Source organism: Carcharodon carcharias, chromosome 9, assembly GCF_017639515.1.
Source record: "Carcharodon carcharias isolate sCarCar2 chromosome 9, sCarCar2.pri, whole genome shotgun sequence".
In the NCBI taxonomy this organism is placed as follows: domain Eukaryota; kingdom Metazoa; phylum Chordata; class Chondrichthyes; order Lamniformes; family Lamnidae; genus Carcharodon; species Carcharodon carcharias.
Genome location: NC_054475.1, coordinates 106,249,593 through 106,272,264, shown reverse-complemented (window position 1 = coordinate 106,272,264; position 22,672 = coordinate 106,249,593). Strand labels below are relative to the sequence as shown.

At 39.8% G+C, this 22,672-nt stretch overlaps 1 protein-coding gene across 14 annotated transcripts in view; it reads left to right on the top strand.

Annotated features, from left to right (window-relative positions):
• The window catches only part of LOC121281854 (transmembrane protein 33-like), a 192,746-nt gene that overhangs the window by 8,323 nt on the left and 161,751 nt on the right, over nt 1-22,672 (top strand). For 9 of the 14 annotated variants that reach the window (XR_005943967.1, XM_041194923.1, XM_041194925.1 and 6 more), the window contains exons 2-5: nt 2,121-2,254; nt 7,192-7,286; nt 12,691-12,878; nt 21,317-21,384. Coding sequence is in view for 13 of the 14 variants with exons in the window: in XM_041194923.1 (XP_041050857.1) it covers nt 2,132-2,254; nt 7,192-7,286; nt 12,691-12,878; nt 21,317-21,384 (474 nt within the window). In the remaining variant the exon portion in view is untranslated. The remainder of the gene's footprint in view (nt 1-2,120; nt 2,255-7,191; nt 7,287-12,690; nt 12,879-21,316; nt 21,385-22,672) is intronic. The other 5 variants (XM_041194926.1, XM_041194931.1, XM_041194930.1 and 2 more) reach the window with 1 other exon arrangement.

Sequence of the window (22,672 nt, the reverse complement as noted above, 5' to 3'; positions counted from 1 at the left end):
AGCCCAACACATCAGTGCAAAAGATGAGGTTGAAGCATTTGCAACCATCTTAAGCCAGAAGTGCTGAGTGGATGATCCATCTCAGCCTCCTCCTGAGGTGCCCTGTACCACATGCCAGTCTTCAGCCAACTTGACTCACTCCAACTGATATCAGGGAATGGCTGAAGGCACTGAAAATTACAAGGCTGAGGGCCCTGACAACATTCTGGCAGTAGTACTGAAGACTTGTGCTACAAAACTATCTGTGCCCCTAGCTACAACACTGACATCCACCCAAAAATGTAGAATATTGCCCAGGTATGTACTGTCACAAAAAGTAGGACAAATCCAACCTGGCCAATTACTGCCCCATTCGTCTACTCTCGATCTATCATCAGCAAAGTGATGGTAGGTGTTGTTGATAGTGCTACCAAGCGGCTCTCTCACAGCAGTAACGAGTTCAGTTACTGCCAGGGCACCTCAGCTCCTGACCTCATTGCAGCCTTGATCCAAAAATGGACAAAAGAGCTGAACTCCTGAGGTGAGAGTGACTGCCCTTGACATCAAGGCAGCATCGGACTGAGTGTGGCATCGAGGAATCCAAGCAAAACAGAAGTCAATGGGAATCGAGGGAAAAACTCTCCACTGATTGGAGACATACCTAGCACAAGAGAAGATGGTTGTGGTTGTTGGAGGTCAATCATCCCACTCCTAGGACATCACCACAAGAGTTCCTCAGAGTAGTACCCTAGACCCAACGATCTTCAGCTGCTTCATCAATGACCGTCTTTCCAACATAAGATCAGAAGTGGGATGTTCACTGATGATTACACAATGTTCAGCACCATTTGCAGTGATTCAGAAATGGAAGCTGTCCGTATTCATGTGCAGCAAGACCTAGACAATATTCAGGCTGACGTGTGACACAAATGTCACTTGTGACTTTAATGCCAGGCAATGACTATCACCAAAAAGAGAACCTAACCACCTCTCCCCTTGACATTGAATGCCCACTTCAACATCCTGGTGGTTATCATTGACCAGAAACTGAACGAGAACAGCCATATAAATATCATGGCTACAAAAGCAAGTGAGCAACCGGGAATTCCGCATAAAGCGACTTGTCTCTGGATGCCCCCAAAGCCAGTCCATCATCAGCAAGGCACAAGTCAAGAGTGTGATGGAATACTCTCCACTTGCCTGGATGAGTACAAGAAACTTGATGCCATCCAGGACACAGCAGCTTGCTTGATTGGCACCCATTCTCTCCACTAATGTATACTACCTCTACAAGATGCACTGCAACTCGCCAAGGTTCCTTCGACAGCTGTTTCCAAACCCATGACCTCTACCGCCTAGAAGAACAAGGGCAGCAGATGCATGGGAACACCACTACCTGGAAGCTCTCCTCCAAGCCACACACCATCCTGACTTGGAATTATATCATGTTCCTTCACTGTCGCTGGTTCAAAATGCTGGAACTCCCTTCTTAATGGCAATGTGGGTATACCTACACCACATGGACTGCAGCGGTTCAAGAACCGCTCACCCTTAAGGTCAATTAGGGAGGGCAACAGGCACTGGCCTATCCAGTGACACCCGCATCCCTTAAAAATAAAATAAAACTTCCATTTCTGTTCTACTCAGCCTTCTGCCCTTCATCTCTTCAACCCTTAAGTTCATCGTAAATGCTGTCCATATCTTGCATCACCTTCTGCTATCCTTGCTGAAATACAGTGGATCTAGGGGCACAAATGCCTCCAATTTCTTATCATTGTATTTATATCCCTTCATGCCTCTGTTTGTTTGTTTATTGCTATCTGTGTAACAGATTTTTTTCCCTCGCCACCCACCATCTGACCTGGTCTTCTGTGTATTCCTCCCCTCACCATCTCCATCCCCTTTAGTTAGAGGCTGTACATTCTCTCCCTTTAAACCCCTCCACCATCATTTTTTCTTTCAGACCCTCCTTAAAGTCAACTTCAATGGCCAAGCTGTTAATTATCCTTCTTAGTATTACTTCCTTTGGTTCAGAATCCATTTTTGCCTGATTACACCTTTGTGAAGCTCCATTAGACATTTATCTGTGTTAAAGCTGCTGTTCAAAACTGGAGAGTTAATGTGTTTTTGTTTCAAATCAGAGAACTTTGAGATGGCAGAGCAAGGATCAGCTGACAATGCCAAGGCTGATAGTACTACACAATCGACTGACCCTACTGGAAGTGCTGGTGTTGGCGATGGTGGTAATAAAACAACCGCACCAGTTTCAGTCTCGGTAAATATCTGCCTATTTTTCTGTCATTCATCAATGGATCATAAGGGATTGACCTGATCAGTAAAGAGTGTGCAATTACAGCCTGTGTTTCTACATTTAATTTTAATTTTAATAAATTTATAAGAACAGGAAGTTTCATAATACTGTTCTTAACTGTCACTGCTCTTATGCGATAGTCTGGGGAAACTAAGCATAGGAAAATATTTTTACAGTTTATTTCTGTCTTATTTAAATAATAGTTCTTGAATGATTTGGGAAGGGGTATTGCTTTAGTACTGTTATTGAACATGACTTCAGGAGTTATATTGTTATACACTTTTATAGCTAAAGCTCCACAGTAAATTCAGCATCCTCAAGCCATGCAGTCGACTTATTCTTGACATTTTTTAAATAATTATGTTCATGATAATTATTTGTGCCCATTTGATATATTGAGTTATATACCAGTGCTTGTCTATCAAGTAAAATCAGCACAAAGTTAATTTCCAGATGTGCATTTGTCATGCATAGAAAATTGTGGCATGTAGGGTTAATTGAATAAATGGGTAATTTGAAGGAGCATGGTACACCTCATACACAAACAAGAGGTTTGCCTGATATCCAGTACTGGATGTGCAGAAATTTCTTCCATTAAGTATTGGTAAGACTGAAGCCATTGTTTTCGGTCCCTGCTACAAATACTGTTCCCTACCTACTGACATGCTCTTGCAAATGTATGAAACTAAACAAGGCTGTTTCCATCCTTATTGCCATATCTGACCCCGTGATGACCTTCTGACCACATAACTATGCTATCACTAAGACCGCCTATTTCTACCTCTCTCACATTGTCTGACTTGGCTCCTTCCCCAGCTCACCTGCTGCTGAAACCTTCATTCTCACCTTTTATTACGTTTTCAGATTAATCCCAGTACACTGCTTCCTAGTCTTCCACGTTTTACCCTCCCTAAACTGGAGGTCATCCACACTCTGCTGCCCACATCCTTATGCGCACCAAGTCGTGTTCACCTATCACTCCTATGCACACTGATTTACATTGGCTCCTTGTTTTTAAATCCCTCTATGGCCTTGCCATTTCCTATCTCTGTGAGCCCTAATTGCCTCTGCACTCATCTAATTGTGGCATGTAATGCATTTTTTTTTTTGTTTCCTCTACCCCTTGCTCTTTCTTTCCGCACCTTCTCTCTCCACCCCCCCCACAACCATTGGTGCCTGTAACTTGAGCTGCTTAGAACCCTAAGCACTGGAATTGCCTCCTCAAACCTGTCTACCTCTCTCTCTTCCTTTTAAGGTCCTCCATTAAACTTGCCTCTTTGACCAAGTTTTTGGCCACCTGCCCTAATACTGCCTTGTGTGACTTCATTTCGCATTATGTTTTATAATACTTCTGTGAAGTGCCATCGGATGGTTACAGCATAGATCAAGGACATTTGGCCCATCAAGTTTGTGCCAGCTCTCTGTGAAACTACTCAGCTAGTCCCATTCCCCTGCCTTTTTCCTGTAGCTTTTGAAAACCACGATTAAATATACCTCTGCAAATGTCTCGGGCAGTGCATTGTAGATCTGGTAGCAGATTTTCAGGCAAGAGAATCATTTACATTATCAGCTAACATGGGAGCCAGGATGGGAAATTGGATGAGCAGTTTAGTGGGAATAGGAACAAGTGAACAGGACAGGGATTTCATGGACAAGATGAGCTCGGAGAGGGCATGAGGGGAGGTAGGTGAGAAAGGTGTTAGGGCAGGGTGGAGAATTAAATGGATTTTGGCCAGGTGGGCTAGTTGGAAGGTGGGGGGATGATGGCCAGGTGAGAGAAATGTTGACCTGGGGCTTTTCATTTTGTGTGACTGTGTTCAACAGAATTACTGACTGAGCCATAGGTACCAGGATGCTGCCTGGTCTGGAGGCTATTAGCTATGAGAAGAGGTTGGAGAAACTCGGATTGTTCTCACTAGAGCGAAGGAGATTAAGAGGCGACTTGATAGAAGTTTACAAAATTATGAGTGGCATGGACAGAGTAGATAGTCAGAAGCTTTTTCCCAGGGTGGAAGAGTCAATTACTAGGGGACATAGATTTAAGGTGAGAGGAGAAAACTATAGCGGAGATGTGCAGGGCAAGTTTTTTTTACGCAGAGGGTAGTGAGTGTCTGGAATTCGCTGCCAGAAGAGGTGGTGGAAGCAGATACGATAGTGGTGTTTAAGAGGCAGCTTGACAAATACATGAATAGGATGGGAATAGAGTGGTACGGACCCCGGAAGTGCAAAATGTTTTAGTTGACAGGCAGTACGATCGTCTTAGAGGGCCGAAGGGCCTGTCCCTGTGCTGTACTATGTTCTTTGTTCTTATTCTACCCCTTTCTTCCCCTACCATACCCCACTAATTTGTTCTTTTTTAAACTCTTGCATTGCTCCTTGTCTCCCCAGTCAATGAGGTGAGCTGCTGGCAGGCCTTTTCCAATGCTGCTTGCTAGCTAGCAGCCATTTAGAATATGGCAAAGGTCCTCGTCGTAAATAATTCCACAACACTCTGCAGCCCTATCTATGCTTAAGAGACTTCTGTTTTTTAAATAGATACAATCTTCTGCCCTACACTGGTATGACCCTCTGATCATAACAGCACAAGACATAAAATAGTATTCATGATTTTTTTGATATTTTAAGTTCTAATTATGGTAAATGTATATTTTGCTAGGGTAGCTTCTTCTTGGTTGAGGAGCAAAATGATAATTCTGTTGGAACTGCTGTTTTAACAGTTATGGTAGAGCATCATATTTAGGTTCCTATCTTTGTGACTGCATTGCCCTTAATTGTATTGGACAGAACTCCTCTTGCAGTCTTTGTGTGAGCTTAAGTCTGAAATAATCAAAGAAAGAAGTGATAGTAGCACTATTACTGTGATTGCAATCTCACTAGGGTAACCCTTCAATTAAAATAGACAGACTAGGGGGAAAAAAAACAATCGCCTGTGATTCATAGAAGCAAATGGAGAAAACAATGGTAAAGAAACAGGAAAGAATATAAACTCATTAAAGAACAAAATAAAAGCAGATGTAAAAGTAAGCCAGAAAAGCAGTTGTATCTGGAAGAGGACAGCAAAATAGAATGGCTTGGAATTTCCAGGAGTATCTGTGTATCAAGGGTGTGAGGGAGAAATTACGGTATCTTTTACCCTCCAAGGAAACTTGCGAAGTTTTGCACTAAAATATCGCCATCTGTAAATTTCCTCCATCATTTATGCCGCTATCGTTATATCCGGCAAAACCTCAGTTAGCTCATTAACATAACTTCAGTCATCATGCAGAAGAACAAAATACAATTCTTACGCATTTATGCCAGTTACAAATAACATTCATTTACACCCAAAAAGTAGAACAGCAGGACCTAAAGTTTATTTTTTAACCTGAATGTTTGGCTAAAAGTTTTCCTTTCTGAGACCAACACTGTTTTCTACAAAAAGACATAGCTTCCATACTTTCCTTGGGCCTGATTGTATCTGCTGATTTCTGCTGGTTTTATGCCAGTTTTCACATTTTTGCTGTTGACAAGATCGGTGGAAATTTCTCTCCATTTGCAGTACAATTCTGATCCTAGATATTCCAGCTGAATAAATACATTTTTATCTTAGATGCAACTATACAAATTTTTTTACACTTTCAAAGCTGAGAGTGCAAACCAAGAAAGTGCTGCAATTGGTTTAGTGACTCTGAAAATGTGTCTGCTAATCCTGATATCAAGTGGAAATGCACTTTGACAGTTATGTAAAATGACAACTGTTTAATGAAGCAGTAGTTAACACAGGGTTCAGATGACATCCTAAACTATTTGAATAAAGCTGTTTATAAATGTCACCTGAATTCTAAGTGTTATGTTCTCAAAATGCTGCTCCATAAAATTCCTGTCGGTATGGCATAAATTCTGGGTGAGCATATCCTTTTTCTTTAGACGAGTCTTTTTTTTGAAAAAATAATTGGAATGAAAGAAACAGCGTGTATGTCAAGCTACTACAATTTAGCCACAGAATTTGAACTGATGTGCTATTAGACTACATGTTGCATGGACTGTCGCCTCTGTTTTATTTAGGCAAAATTAGCTAACATCAAGTTTTTTACAAGGAAACTGCACACTTTGTGCCATAACCCAAGTTGCAGGAAGAATATCGCAAATAGTCGTTTAGTAGTACAGAGCTTGAGTATTGCTGAAAAAAGACATGTTTTCGAAGCTTTTTGTCCTTGTACTCATCAGGACAATTTGCATGAATACCAAATGTAAAGGAAACAACCGTTTATACTTCATGAGAAGAGAGCATTGATTGGTTGGCAATTGAATTCTGATTGGTAGAGGGGCTGTCATGAAGACTGCACCAGTTAACTGATAACTGATCGTTACCTGCCACGTTTTGTTTAAAATCGAACCAGGCAGGTTGACTCTGGTCAAGGCATTGCCCTGGGGAATGAACCAGAGAATGGCCGTCGCCTATTTTGTTTAGTTGAAACAGGCGCAATGTGCCAAAATATTGTCCATTAGGTCTACTGCATTTCCCAGGTGTCTTTCAATTTGTTTTGTACCTTTTTGAAAACTATTCATGAGTACAATTGTTTTCCATTTTTCCTTCCTATCTGTAGTACTTTACATTTGTCTGTATTAAATTTTACCTGAAGTTGTTCTGCTCACTTCCCTATTTTGGCCAGTTTATACTGCAGTATCTAAGCTGCTTCCTTAAATTCCACTGCCCTTCCTGTTTTCATACAAAATGGTCAGCCAAGCAGCCAATATTAAATTTGACTCTAGGCCATCGATGTAAATGAGAAACAATAGTGTTCCCAATATTGAACCCGGGGGCATCCCACTCAGTACCACCCCTCCTAGATATAGAATACTTATTCTAAAACATTCCTTTTTATAAAAGTAATTTTTTTATTTCCTCATAATGATGAAAGCAATTCATGATGAGCAACAAGACCGAATCTATCATGTGGCTGCTTCGATTATTTACGCTGGTGTCAACATTCTTTTTTCTGTTTCCCATCTTGGGGTAAGTAGATTTACAATGATTATAATGTTAGGTATGTATGTATGTGTACAGGCAAAATATTGAGAATTTGGGATGCAAGAAATCCTTTAGTTGACTGTAGCATTTAATGCATCGTTTATTTATTCAAAAAGCTTGTGTTGTAGCTTTACTGACCAAAAGAACTAGATCCAGATAATGCTTTTATTTAAAAAAAATAGTTGTACCCTACTGAATGTTATCAACGTTAATCTTCAAATTATGAATCAATCAATGTCTTGATAGAACCAGAGCTAATTGGTTTTAACTTCTGAAACTGCTTTGTTTTGAAGGTGTATGTTAGGATTCAAAATACTAATCACTGCCATTTTGTGACTGCACAGTGCATCAGAAAATGCTTACATTTCTTTTAGTGCTCTGTGACAAGATAATATTTTGAAACCTAGAAGAAATCAGCTGATCCCAATCAGGCTGGGATAGTATTTTTGTTGTGTCTCCATTGTTGTTTTGACCACTACCTTGAACTTGATTCTCCCTGTTGATTGCTTATTTTTGTTGTAGTTTCTATGACTCTTTTTAAAGTTTAGCACCTCACTGCTTTATTCCTAATCACAAACCATCATTCAGCATAAATACATCAGATATAAACGCCAGGGGGAACATCCTGCCAGCATGAACCCTTTCAACCCCTGTAAGAATGTTCTGTTGGAAGAGATCACCCCTCATTCATCTAAACTCTAGAGGATGTAGGCCTAGGCTACTCAATCTACCCTCATAGGACAGTCCCTTCATCCAGAAATTAGTCTAATGAACCTCTATTGCAGTCTCTCAACTATAAGGCAACTATATCTTTCCTTGGGTAGGGAGACCAAAACTGTACATAGTACTCCATGTGATCTTACCAAATGTTTTTTATTGTAGTAAGATTTCTTTACTCTTATATTCCAGTCCCTTTACAAGAAAGACAAATTTACCATTTTCTTTCCTAAGTTTCTGCTGCAGCTAAATGTTAACTTTCTGTGATTTACGTACAAGGACACCCAGGCCCCTTTAAATACCAACATTTCCCAACCTGTCACCGTAAAAGAAAAAAAATTAATTCTGCTTTTTGTAAACTTTCCTACCCAAGAGGGTAACTTCACTTTTCTCCACATTATATCCCATCTGTCATGTTTGTCCCATTTTCTTAACCTATGCTCCCTCCTCATAACTTACTTCCCCACCCAAATTTGCATAGTCAGTAAACCTAGGTATATTACACTTGGTCCCCTGATCTAAACCATTGATATAGATTATAAGTAGCTGAGGCCCAGGCACTTAAATCAAGGATGCTTCATGTTTGATTTTTTTAATACAGTGAGAAATGGAAATAAATGAATGGCAGTTTATGTTAAATTATATCTTTTTTTAATTAAAGGCTTCAATGTATTTGTACCAAATTCTTGAAAGTTTGATCTTTGGCTAAAAGAAAACTCTTTGGTTCCATGGATTGATTTCATTACAATACTGATTATTCGTGAAGTGAGACCCAAAAATGTTAATACAGCAGATGTAATTAATTGTATGATCCTGAAATTATGCCATGGAAAATTTGTATACAAGAACTTAATGAGTTTGTAGAATAATAAAATTACTCTTGATGTTTCAGTAATGCTTAAATGTTTGTTTTCAGCATTGCGGTACAGTTTTTAAAAGAAGGCTGCAACAGGAAACTAGAATTTTCCTGACTTTCCAGCAATCTAACAGTTAGTTATTAAACTCATTGCGATTTTACAAAACAATCCAACAAAAATGAATTAGTGAATCCTCCCCCATTAAGTGCCCAGTTTTGGAACCTAATTTCTCAGAATGTTTGTGACGGAATTTACTTATTGCACATATTGAAGTGATCGATCAAGAGCCCTTATTGATTGTAACTGCTACTGAAACTTCACTACATTAGGATCTGCAATTCTAAGTACGTTCCTTATTTTATTCAGTACTTCCTGTTTTTGAACAAAAATGCTAAAAATAGAAAATAAAGTCAATCCAAATGCTTGATACCTCACAAGGAGATGATGAGACTATAGTCCTGATGTTATGTAGTGGAATATTATTGTACCAACACTTTATGCATTTGCCTATAATTCCCCTCTACTATTTTTGTGGAGGATGTTAACCTATTTATATGAAGTGCTTAAAGTCTTGCTAAAGTATGGACAACAGGATTTCAGATTAATGTATTATACTCGGTGCTTGTACCTCATGGCATAATTTCAGAACCTGTTGTCAGGTTCTCATTAGCATCTCCAGATATGATCTCCAGAATGAAACTAAAAATCAAAAACTAAAGTAAATGGAAAAACAGCAAAATGAGAATAGAAGTAAATAGGACGTAAAAATCAATGATATTGAAATGAGAAGCATATGCACATTGCTTTTTTATTCATTTGTTAAATCAGATGAATTTCCTTGCAGTTAAGCCCATAGCATTATTATAAATGAAGGCCTCTTCTGGAATCATAGGGGATAATTGGGTATAGGCATAGAAACCAGAGCAAAGTTACAGTGCAGAAAGAGGCCATTCAGCCCATTATGCCTACACCTGCCATAACAAGAGAAAAAAGAAGCTAGCCACTAATTTTTAATCCTGTTTTCTAGCACCTGGTCCATAGCTTTGCAGGCTACAGCACTTCAAGTGCATATCCAGGTACCTTTTTAAATAAGTTGAGTGTTTCAGCCTCATCCACTAAATTAGGCAGCGAATTCCAGGTGCCCAATGCCCTTTGGGTGAAAACATTTTTCATCGTGTCCCTTCTAATCCTTCTACCAATCGCCTTAAATCTATGCCCCTGGTAATTGACCCCTCAACTAAGGGTAGACAGGAAAGACCTGTTTTCCTCACCTAGGCCCTTCACAATTTTGTACGTTTCAATTAGGTCACCCTCGGCCTCCTCTGTCCTAACTTATTCAATCTTGTCTCGTAGCTGCAATTTTCCAGCCCTGGCAACATTCTTGTAAATCTCCTCTGTACACTCTCTCCAGAGCAATTATCTCTTTCCTGTAATGCGGTGACCAAAACTGTGTACACAATTCCAGCTGTGGCCTAACAAGCGTTTTATACAGTTCCCTTTATTACATCCCTGCTTTTGTATTCAGTACATCATCCAATAAAGGAATGCATTCATGCGCTTTCTTTACCACCTGCCCTGCCACCTTCAGGGACCTGTGCACATGCACTCCAAGGTCTCACCTCCTCAACCCCTTTCAATATCCTCCCATTTATTGAGTATTCCCATGCTGCCATCCCCAAATGCATTACCTCACCCTTCTCTGCAATGAGTTCCATTTGCCACTTTTCCACCCACTCATTCTGGAGACAACAACAATCCTCTTCACTATCAACTACATGGCCAATTTTTGTGTCATCTGCAAATTTCCCACTCATGCCTCCCATGTTCCAGTCCAAATCATTAATATATACAACAAACAGCATGGCCCCACCATTGAGCCTGTGGAATGCCATCGGAAACCTCTTTCCACTCGCAAAAACATCCTTCGACCATTAACCTTTGTTTCCTGTCACTGAGTCAATTTGGGATCCAACTCACCACACTTCCCTGTACCTCATGGGATCTCGCTTTTCTGACCAGTCTGCCATGTGGGAACTTATCAAATGCCTTACTAAAATTCATGTAAACAACATCCACTGCACTACCCTCATCAATCCTCTTTGTTACTTTAGAGGCAAATCTACACTGGTATTTTTCCATGATAAAATACATATTTGATAAGTAATGGAAATGCTTACAGGCAGTGCACACACATGTACAATGTTATAGATGTTTAATCGCCAGTAGGTTGACGATCTAAAATGGCTCTTGCCAATTAGAGATTGAATGATTCAAAGTACGACTCTCCAGTCGTTTATTCATATCAGTTTATGGGGGTCTGGATTGATGCAAGCTTCAGCCTTGTCACTGTTCTTGGGGACTACACTGAGAAGGTGCACTTTGTTCTTTCTCATCTTTAAGGACTGTTTAGTGCCATTACAGGTTAAACTCGCGGAATGTCACACTTGTCCAAACTGCTTTTTTTTCATGGTTCAGGACTTTTAGGCAAACAATAGGGGCATATGTGCAGAATCTGGGACCAAGATGTGAAATGGATGTGGCAAAAAGGGAAAGTAGGTGGAAGAAAGGAGCACTGGGTATCAAAAGAGGATAAAGTAAACCTCATGAATGGCACATCTCTGCCATTTCTTTGGAGGCGGTTCAGAATTAAGCAGCTGAGAAAAGGCATTGGACTTCATCTACATGATCAAATTGCAAGCATGATGCAAGCTGCTCAATGTTATTTCTTCCAAAACGTTGAAGGCAAACAAATGTCACACTGCTAAAGAAAAATGTGGAGATTGATATTGGAAGTGTTAACCAGATTGTCATATTGATGAGAAAATGTATTCAGATTTCCAGGGCTGAGCACTTTCCATGAGTCACAGAAATGCAAGTAGCTGCTGTTAAACCTCTTATCAATGGAACAATATTAAATAAGAAACGACACGTGTGTTCATGTGGTCAGAAAGATGATGGCAATTCATTTACCTGTTCAACGGTAATTTGTGCTGCTCACCATGCTACTGTTGGGAGCTTCGAATGTTTGCTGTATGTACCACATATGCTTAAACCTGCATTTGCCAGGGTCTAACAACTAGTGGGGATTGTCTGTTTGTGGAGGGTAGAGTTATCTACAAGATAACAAACCCAGTAATGGAAATTCAGAACCAATTCAATCCCCTGGTAGAATTGATAATACAATAGCTAAGCCAGGCAGTTTCACAGTATTCCAGGACAGTTAGTAAATTGAGCAGCTAGCTTAACTCACAAGTGGAACCTGGAGATGTAGATTTGTCACAGGCCTGGTATAGTTGCCACTTTGTTGCCGATAACCCTGCATGTCAAATCCTTAGTTGGTGATGGACCTCTATCTGGACAAGTGAGTGGGAAGCTGTTTACTGATCTGCTCTGGTGGGTGACACAGTTTTAGCTGTTTAAATTATAGCACCATCCTGGCACCTACTTGGGACATTCTAAGCCTCCGCCCTGTTTCCCTGCTCTTAAGCTCTTGGACTGGTTGATGGGATGTCTTTTAACGTTTTGGACAAGAGGAAATTGGGATATTGATTTCTCCTGGCTTTAATTGCATGCATATTCTTAATTATGATGGTAGGTTTCCACATGGCAGACACCCAAGTGACTTTTTTTTAAAAAGGTCGATGTAAATTGTAGAAAATTCAACAAAATGAATAATCATAAACATTAAGTAATAGTAACTTGCCTTTTGCTACCTTGCACTTTCCCCTGCATAGTACTACAGTTCAATGCTGCATCTTTCAGTTGTCAATGAATATAAAGAAGCTGAATATTTTATCTTTGTTTCTTCTCCATAGAGTTGTTGAGAGTGGACACTTCTACCAAAGAGCATTACTGGCTAATGCCCTAACCAGCGCTTGCCGGCTCCATCAGAGGCTACCCAGATTCAAGTTCAGCAGAGCCTATGTCACACAGGCACTCTTGGAGGACAGCTGCCACTACCTGCTGTACTCACTCATCTTTATTACATCCTATCCCATTACCTGTATCCTTCACTGTACTTTATTGTGCAAACTAAATCATTTTTATGACTGTAATCAGATCTTGTGGCAAGATTTACTGCATTTAAAAGAGGAAAATCTGGGGAAGAATAAGGTTTTGCTGAAGGGAATAATCTTGCGTATCTTTTTTTTCTCTCCCCTTCCCCCTACCCGATTATTTCCAATAAATTTATATAGCATAATCCTGGAAGCTTAAGTTACAAATTGCCCAAGTATTTGCAAAATGGCTACGCTTTCAGTGAAATGGTATTTTCTGTTCTTTGTTGTATTGTAAATTCATTAATACATGTATCTACCATGTCTTCTATTCTGTTCTGTTTTTCTTTTCCATCATATGCCACCACATGTTATAAGGGATCTAAGTTCTGATAGAATTGAATTCTTATTTGACACAGCCTTAGTTGGCAATTGTATCAGTTGACTTAGTAATTCTCTCACAAATGGTTTCCATCACTCCACTAAGCTATTGCTTATGTCTACACTTGAAAGGCAATCATCCAGCTATTGGCAGAAATGGAGGACAAAGATAACCATTGCTATAAATCTTTTTTTAAGTTATATCCACTATGGTGCATAACTTATAATAATGAGGGGTGTATCACACTTCAAAATCACAGCTGTAGTCACAACACATCTATTGTTGAAATCCTCATTTATGTCTTTGTTACCTCTGGACTTGAAAATTCCAACCCATGCCTGGCTGGTCTCCCACATTCTACCCTCTGTAAACTTAAGATCATCCAAAACTTTGCTGCCTGAGTCTTAACTCACACCCAGCCCCTTTCACACACCGCCCCTGTGCTCGTTGGTCTACATTAGCCCTGTTCTGGCAATGCCTCAATTTTAAATTCTTGTTTTCGATCCTTCCATGGTCTCTTGCCTCCCCATCTCAGTAATCTCCAGTCCCACAACCATCCAAGATGTGAGCTACTCTCATTCTGACCTCTTGAGCATCCGTGATTTTAATTGCTACCACCACTGGTGGCTATGTCTTCAGCTGCCTAGGCTTTAAACTCTGGAATTCCCTCCATAAATCTTTCTGCCTCTCTACCTTTCTTTCCTTCTTTAAGATACTTTTTAATCCGACCTCTTTAGCTAAGCTTTTGGTCATCTGCCCAAATATCCCCTTAAGTGACTTGGTGTCAAATTTATTTTTATAATTCACCAGTGGAATGCCTTGGAAAGTTTTATTATGTTAAAGGCGCAATACAAATACTTTTTGCTATGTAAAACCATCTTTATCATAGCAAAAGAAAGCCAGTCATTTTAAATGAGGCATTGACATCAAGGTAGCATTTGACTGAGTTTGGAGTCAAGGAGCCCTAGCAAAACTGGAGTCGGTGGGAATTGGGAGAAAAGTCTCTGCTGGCTGGAGTCATACCTAGCACGTAGGAGGTTGGTGGTCAGTCATCTCCGTTCCAGATGATCACCGCAGGTGTTCCTCAGGGTAGTGTCCTTGGCCCAACCACCTTCAATTGCTTCATCAATGACCTTCCTTCCATCCTTCCAGATCAGAAGTAGGGATGTGCAATCATCAGCGAACAATGTTCACCATTTGTGACTCATCAGATTCTGAAGTTGTCCATGTCCAAATGCAGCAAGACCTGGGCAATATTTAGGCTTGGGCTAACAAGTGGCAAATAACGTTCACGCCAGGCAATAACTATCTCCAACCAGAGAGAATCTAACCATTGTCCCTTGACATTCAAAGGCATTGCCATCTCTGAAGCCCCCACTATCAACATCCTGGGGGTTACCATTGACCAGAAACTAAACTGGACTAGCCATATAAATACTGTGGCTACAAGAGCAGGTCAGAGGCTAGGAACCTTGTGGCGGGTAACTCCCGACTCCCCAAAGCCTGTCCACCATCTACAGGGTACAAGTCAGGAGTGTGATGGAATACTCTCCAGTTGCCTGAATGAGTGCAGCTTCCACAACACTTAAGGAGCTTGACACCATCCAGGACCAAGCAGCCCGCTTGGCACCTCATCCACAAACATTCACTCCCACCACCACCAACGCAGAGTGGCAGCATTGTATACCATTTTGTAGATGCACTGTAGGAACTCACCAAGCCTCCTTAGACAGCACCTTCCAAACCCACGACCATCTTGAAGGACAAGGGCAGCAGACGCATGGAAAGACTACCACCTGGAAGTTCCCCTCCAAGCCACACACCATCCCGACTTGGAAATATATCACTGTTGCTGGGTCAAAGTCCTGGAACTCCCTCCCTAACAGTACTGTGGGTGTGCCTACACCACATGGAATGCAGCAGTTCAAGAAGGCAGCTCACCACTGTTTTCTCAAGGGAAATTGGGGATGGGCAATAAATGCTGGCTAGCACCCGCATATCGTGAATGAATTTTTAATAAGTATGGTTCTTCTAAGCTGGAGCCTGAAGCTTACCAATAAGTGCAGTAGATAAGTGATCGGGAAAGTTTACAATAACCCGGATTTGTTCATGTTCCCACAAGAAAGACCTGTGTTGAGACCCTAAAAGAGCAGGCTAGGTTAAACACAATTGTGTCTTAATAGCCCATCAAAACCATGTTCCAAGTCACAGGACTAAAACTGCTGGTGCCACATTCTAATTATCCTCACAATCATTAAACTAAGTCAAAGAAAATATATACTAAGTACAGTTCTGTTCAGTTTAGTAATCTTGTGATTGTGTTTTTCAATTAAATATAGTTTCAGTGAATTTCTAAACAAAGAGACTACCTGCTTGTAAACATATGGGATAGCAAGAACATAATTAATCTGTCCTACTCCAAAAACTCAAGTGTAGGGTTCTAGAGGTATTAGTTTTCCATGAATAATTTACTTATATTTTCTAATTTCATTCTACCTATTAGTCTGAAAGCAATGAGGAAAGAGAAGACAATAAGTGAGTCCTCATCAGAATGCAGAAATGAGCAAATTTCAATAAAGAACTACAAGTAAGGGATACAGGCCAGAGAAAACAGGAAAGCAAGAAAATATGTAATTGTGATATCCTGAGAGATAAAGACAGTCAAATGACAACGAGGAATAAGAAGGAAACAGGAGAGGTAAGGAAAAGTGGCACTTGCCTACAAATAAAGTAGAATTGCAATCAATAATACAAAAGCAGATGCAATTGCATTGCAGCTTGGAGATATGTAAGAAAGAAAATGGGGACCTACCAACCTTAATCAAGACAAATCTTTGTATTCGTAGTTGAACCAGCAGATACAGTGCCTTATGAAGAGGAAAACCTGAAGTTTTGAATCAGTCTCAACCTGGTGCCTGTAAAGGGCAGAACTGGTCATAGGCCAGCATTCCCCTGCAAGCCCCATAACACTTAGCAGTATAGGTATTGTGGTTCGATCTTAATAGCAAGAACTGATTTTCCCAGTTTAATAAGTGAAATGTTTAAAATTCTCAACAATTTAAGTGAACCACCTTGAGTACTTTTTTAAAAAATTTTTGGGTTGGCCAAATTATGATACTGCAATAGATGTCACTACTTACCTATGGATGTCTCCTGGAGGTAGCTTCACATTGCTTCCTTAAATTGAATTTGTTGACTTGCTACTGAATTGCACTATATTTTTGTCTAGGTGAAATCAAAACTCTTTCATGTTGATGTGATCTGTTCAGTTGACCATCTCTGAAATAGACAGATGGGACATGTCTCTAGTCAGTCAATTAGTGTGGTGTTAGCTATGGTTAAATGAAATCAGTAGCGCAAATGTGGCTGCAGGAAAATATTGGTGTGGTGGAAGAGATGTAAAAGTGCTATATTACTAAAATTTTGGTGATACTTTATGCAGAATCTTTTCAAGGAAACAAGTTATGAAGTGCACGTACAGATTTATATTTTCAGCAAGGGCTGTTCCAACATTTTAGGGCAAGAAGCTAAATCTATGTGACTCAATCCTAGAGTAAAATGCAACAGAAATCTAGCCCTCAACACTGGAGATCCAAACTCCCCTCCTCTCTGCTAACCAGTGATCCTAGACCACCCTTTTTTAACAATCAGAAATCTTGTCCCTAAAGCTTAAATTTGTCCATACCAAAAAATCCAAGCCCAGTTGTGTAGTAAATGTTTAATTTAGAAAAAAATAAACAAAAGCCCTGATTTACTAGCAGGAAGGATGCAGGGGGAAGCCTGGTGATGTGGGAAGAGCCGGGCAAGGCCAGAGATGAAGGCCTGTGATATTGACAACACAGATACCCAGAATTGTTACATTGCAGAAGGAGCCCATTTGGCCCATCGTGTCTCCACCTGCTCTTCAAATAAGCATTCACTTAGTGCCATTTTCCTGCCTTCTCCCCATAATCCTGATATTCTTCCTTTTCAAGTAAGTATAATTTCCTTTTGAATGCATCGATTGAACCTGCCTCCACCACACTCTCGAGCAGTGCATTCCAGAAGTTAACTGGTTGCTGTTTGAAAATGTTTTTTTCATATTGTTCTTTCCCCAACTACTTTAAATATGTGATAAAAACAAAAAACTGTGGATGCTGGAAATCCAAAACAAAAACAGAATTACCTGGGAAAGGTAATTCTGTTTTTACTTTAAATACGTGCCTCTCTTTCATGATCCTTTCACAAATGTGAACAATTTTTTTCTTATCTACTCTGTCCAGACCCCTCATGATTTTCAAAACCTTGATCAAATCTTCTCTTTTCTCCAAGGAAAACAGTCCCAACTTCTCCAACCAATCTTCATAACTGAAGTTCTTCATACCTGGAAGTATTGTCATGAATCTTTTCAGCAGTTTCTCCAACGTCTTCATATCCTTCCTAAAGTGCAGTGCCCAGAACTGGATGCAGCACTCCAGCAGAGGTCAAATTATATAAATTCAACATAACCTCCTTGCTCTTGTACTCTATGCTATTAAGAAAGCCTAGAATACTATATGCTTTATTAACTGCTCTCAACCTGTCCTGCCACCTTTAATAATTTGTGCACGTATGCATCCAGATCTCTCTCCTCCTGCATCCATTCTAGAATTGTACTTTTTTATTTTTATTTTATGTTCTTCCTGTCAAAATGAATCACCTCACATTTCCCCACATTGAACTTCATCTGCCATCTGTCCACCCATTGCACCAACTTGTCGACATTCTTTTTATATAATCCTCCTCACAGTTCACAATGCTTCCAAGCTTTGTATCATTTGCAAATTTTGAAATTGTGCCTTGTACACCAAGCTCTAGGTTATAAATATATATCAGGAAAAGCAAGGGTTCCAACACTGACTCCTGGGGAACCTGACTACAAAACTTACTGAAAAGCATCCATGAACATCTGTCTCCTGTCAGTCGGTCAGTTTTGTATCTGTGTTATTACTCATTTACTTTAACTTTAAATCATTTAAATATTTTGAAAATTTCAGACTGACCACTGGCCAAATTGACGATGGGCGCATGAGGTGGCGTACGAGGTAGTGCAATCACCTGTCAGGAGGTCAGTCGGTTGAGGCTGGAGCCACTGTTTGGGATAGGGAGCCAATACACTAGGACTGTGATCGGAGCAGCAAATGCAATGCTACAATTGGCCTCGGTTATTTTGGGTTTGTAAGGGAAAAATCTGGATCAAGATACTGATCATTATCCTGTAACTCACGCTGCAAAATGTGCTTGTATGGATTTTGGAGTAGGGCATGATGCGCCTCTCTGAAATAGCTTTTCAATGTTAATTGGCTCCGCCACAATATGAAGATGGATCATAAGGCTCCAGCCTCAACCACCTGGCCTCCTGACACTTGATTGCTCTACCTCGCATGCCACCTCATGCGCCCAAGGTTGTTAATTTGGCCAGTTTCTGTGCTTGTATTTATGAAGTCCAGGATCTTGCATAGCTTGTTAACCACTTTCTCAACCTGCCCTGCCATCATCAACAATTTTTGCACATGCATTCCCAGGTCGCTCTGTTCCTGCACCTGTTTTAGAATTATACCCTTTATTTTATATTATCCTTCTTCCTCCTTCCTACCAAAATGCATCACTTCACCCTTCTCTGCATTAAGTATCATCTGTCGCATGTCCACTCATTCCACCAGCCAGTGTATGTTCTCTTGAAATCCATCACTGTTCCTAATACTTCAGAATGTTGTGGCATCAGCAGTCTTTGAAATTGTATAATGTCACCCAAGTCTAGGTCACTAATGCATATCAAGAAAATTTGGGTCCTGGTACTGACTTCTGGGTAACCTCGTTATATACCCTTTTCCATTCCTATAAAAACAACCGTTCACCACCACTCTGTTTCCTGTCAGTCTACGATCTTCGCATACATTCCGACACTTTCCCTTTTACTCCTTAGCCTTTTCAGCAAAGCTGAAACAATTATGTGACACTTTACCAAAGGCTTTTGGAAGTCCATGTACAGCACATCAACCACATTACTCTCATCAGCCCCTCTAATTTACCTCCTGAAAAATAAAAAGTCAATCAAATGAGTTGAACACAGTGTGGCTTTAATAAATTTGTGCTAGCTTTCCTTAATTATTCCACACTTGCCCAAGTGACTGGTGATGTTGTCCAGAATTATCACTTCTTAAAAACTTCCCTTGTCCCCAGTTTTCTCACTGCTTCCACTTCTGCCAATTCTTACTGAATTATGGTTTCACAGGATGCAGCAGTGTTCCAGTACATCAAAAGAGCAGTAGGCAATTTAGCCACTTGAGCCGGTTCAGTCCTTCTAAGAAATCATGACCAAGTAATCTGTTAATAGTTAAGTTCGCTCCTGCAAACTGGAGTTGTTGATAGGTCAGTTGTTAATTTTTAAATCCTGAGATTGATAGATCTTTTGGTAACCAAAGATAATAAAGGATATGGAGCAAAGGTGTGTTTATGCAGTTAGGTTACAAAATTGTCAACAGCAGGAGGAGAAAATTGGGGACAAAAAAAACTTTTAGAAACAAGAATCCAGGATACAAACAACAGTCACTTGCTCAAGTGTGGTTTAATTAAGGAAAATCATTAACATCAATCTTTAGCCTATAGATGTTGGATTTATCCTTGCACCCTTGTTTTGAACAAGTGTGTAATATTTGCAACTTTCCAGTCCTCATTCCTTTCTCTAGGAAGAACTGGAAGATTATGGCCTGTGCCTTCACAATTTCCACCCTTATTCCCCTTAGTAGCCTTGGTTGCATCCCATCTGGTGACTTATCCACTTTTAAGTACAGCCAGCCCTTCTAATGCCTCTTTATGAACCTTTATCCGATCCGGTAACTCAGCTGCCTCCTCTTTCACTGTGACATCTGCAGCATCTTCCTTGGTAAATAAATGCAAAATATTCATTTGGTACCTCAGACATGTCCCCATCTCCATGATCAGATCCCTCTTTTGGTCCCTAATGATTTGGGCACAGACATGTTTCAAACTGGAATTTACAAGGTTAAAGGGTTGCTTTGATCATAGTTTTCAAGATATTAAGGGAACTGATATCTACTTCATTTGTTGGGGAGTTTTAAGACTAGGGTACGTTGCCTAAATATTTGAGCCAGATCTTTTTAGGATTGTTTGTAGAAGTGTTTCCTGACTTCAGTGGTAAAGTTTCGAACTTACCCACAACCTGCAATTGATTATTTGCAGTGAATTTTAAATCTGGGATTGATTGATTAACAAAAATCTGAGTAATAAAGGATATAAGGCAGAGGCTGGTATATGGAGTTAGGTCATAGAGATCTCGTTGAAGGGCAGAATAGGATTGTACGGCTAAATGCCTACTCTTGTTCTATGTACGAGAAAGCTGCCAGGTCCTATGAAACCATAATGCTTAAGAATTGGCAGCAACGGAAGAAAGGAGAAAATCTGGGGGATGGAAGAGAGATTGCGGTAATGGAGACAAGGGAGAAACAGTTATAAGGAGTCATGTCCTAATAAAATAAAGACAAACACTTCTGATGGTGACAAATGGTTAATAGTTGTAAGTCACAAAAATTAGTTTCCTGGGTTTGCAAAATAACATTCACGTTCACCCATCTGCAAACAAAATACAAATTGTAGCATGTATGAAATTCATTTGATGTGAATTTTTTAAGAAGATATATACTTGTGGTACAATGAGATTGAAATATTGTTCTTTAACTTTTCATTAGGTTTGAATTTAGGCTGGATGGATTTGACGGGATGTGGGTGGAGGTTAAGTAAGGCACCTTGGAAAATTTGATTAGAGTCAGCCCTGCTCCTTGTGAATGTCAATTAAATAACTAACAACTGGCCTCGGTTCAAGCATAATTGGCGCCAATTTGGCAACTTTATGAATGTAGACCAACAAATTAGAAATCTCAAAGTATTCTTTATCCCAGGACACTTGTATCTCAAGCAAATGAGCTCAATAGAAATTGAAAAGTTCTTGAGGCCTAATGACTTGGACCTTTTTCTGATTTCTTTGACTCGTATTTCTAAACCTTTTCCTTATCCAGATTTGCACAGTATGTTTGGTACCAGTTGCAGTATTTTCTCTACTTCATGCAACAGCTTACACCAGGAAAGTCTTAGATGTAAGTTTTATTTTCTCACGCACTATCTTATAACTATTTACATTGCATGGAAAAAAACTTTGCATGGTTAAATATACATTTAAAACTTCATTATAAATTGCGAATTTGTTCCCATAATATGTGAAGATAGCATTTAATATGTTGTACAGTTGTATCTATTGTAGGAAGTGTTGTCTCTTATCAAATGGTTACACAGCTGCAACCAGCCCTGTCAGAGTGTTGTGTTTTTATTCATTCCCAGAATGTGGGTGCTGCTGGAAAGGCTGGTATTTGTTGCCTCTTTCCAGTTTTCCTTGAGGAAGGTGATGGTGGGCCACCACCTTGAACCACTATATTGATATAACAATGACTTGCTAGGCTCCTTTAGAGGACAGTTAAGAGTCAACTACTCTGGTGGTTTGGAACCACATATTGGGAAATTGGGGCAAGGATGGCAGGTTTTCTTATCAAAAGGACATTAGTGAACGAGTTGGATTTTTATATCAATCTGACAGCTTCATGGTCACTTTTATTGGTCACAACTTTGTATTTCTAGATTTTTTTATTATTAGACAAAATTCAAATATTCATTGCCATGGTGCGAATAGCATTCATGTTCTCTGAATTGCAGGCTTCGGGAGTACTACTCCAGTAACATAACCATTAAGTTACGATATAAAAACCTAAACAGGAAGGAATTGATTTTAAGATGGGGGAACAGAGGGTGTGATTGAACCAGCTTGCATGTATTTTGTAGTCTTTATCACCTGTATCATTCTAACTGAGGTCCTCTAGGGCCAGATGAATTCTTGATTCGGAGGTATATCATGAGAGCATTAAGTAAACGACTGTGTCTAGATTCATTGCAGCCACCACAGCCAAATTCTTGCTGTTGCATTAGTGGACCTTGGTTTATAACTCTGCCCCAAAAGGAACAGTCTTCTGAGGAGATACTCTGAGACTACCCAAGAATAATGCTGGACCAAAAAATTGTTTTTAAAAAAAATTGTAAAGGACTCCCCTAAGAACACAAAATCCAAAATGTCTGAGGCCTCTTAGTTGACCTTTCTATGAACTCACCTAGCGTTTCTCGTAGTCTTGGAAATATAAATATACACTTCAAGAAAGGAATAGTAGATTAGATTTATTATTGTATAAAGTTCCTGTCTATGTAAAAGAAAAAACTATGCCTGTTACCAAAACCATGTGCCTATGGTTACCACACCACCTCCTATGCTGGAACACTCTTTTAGTGACTTATCTTCACACCACTAAACCTAGAATTGAAATTTTAACTCTATAATCTTAG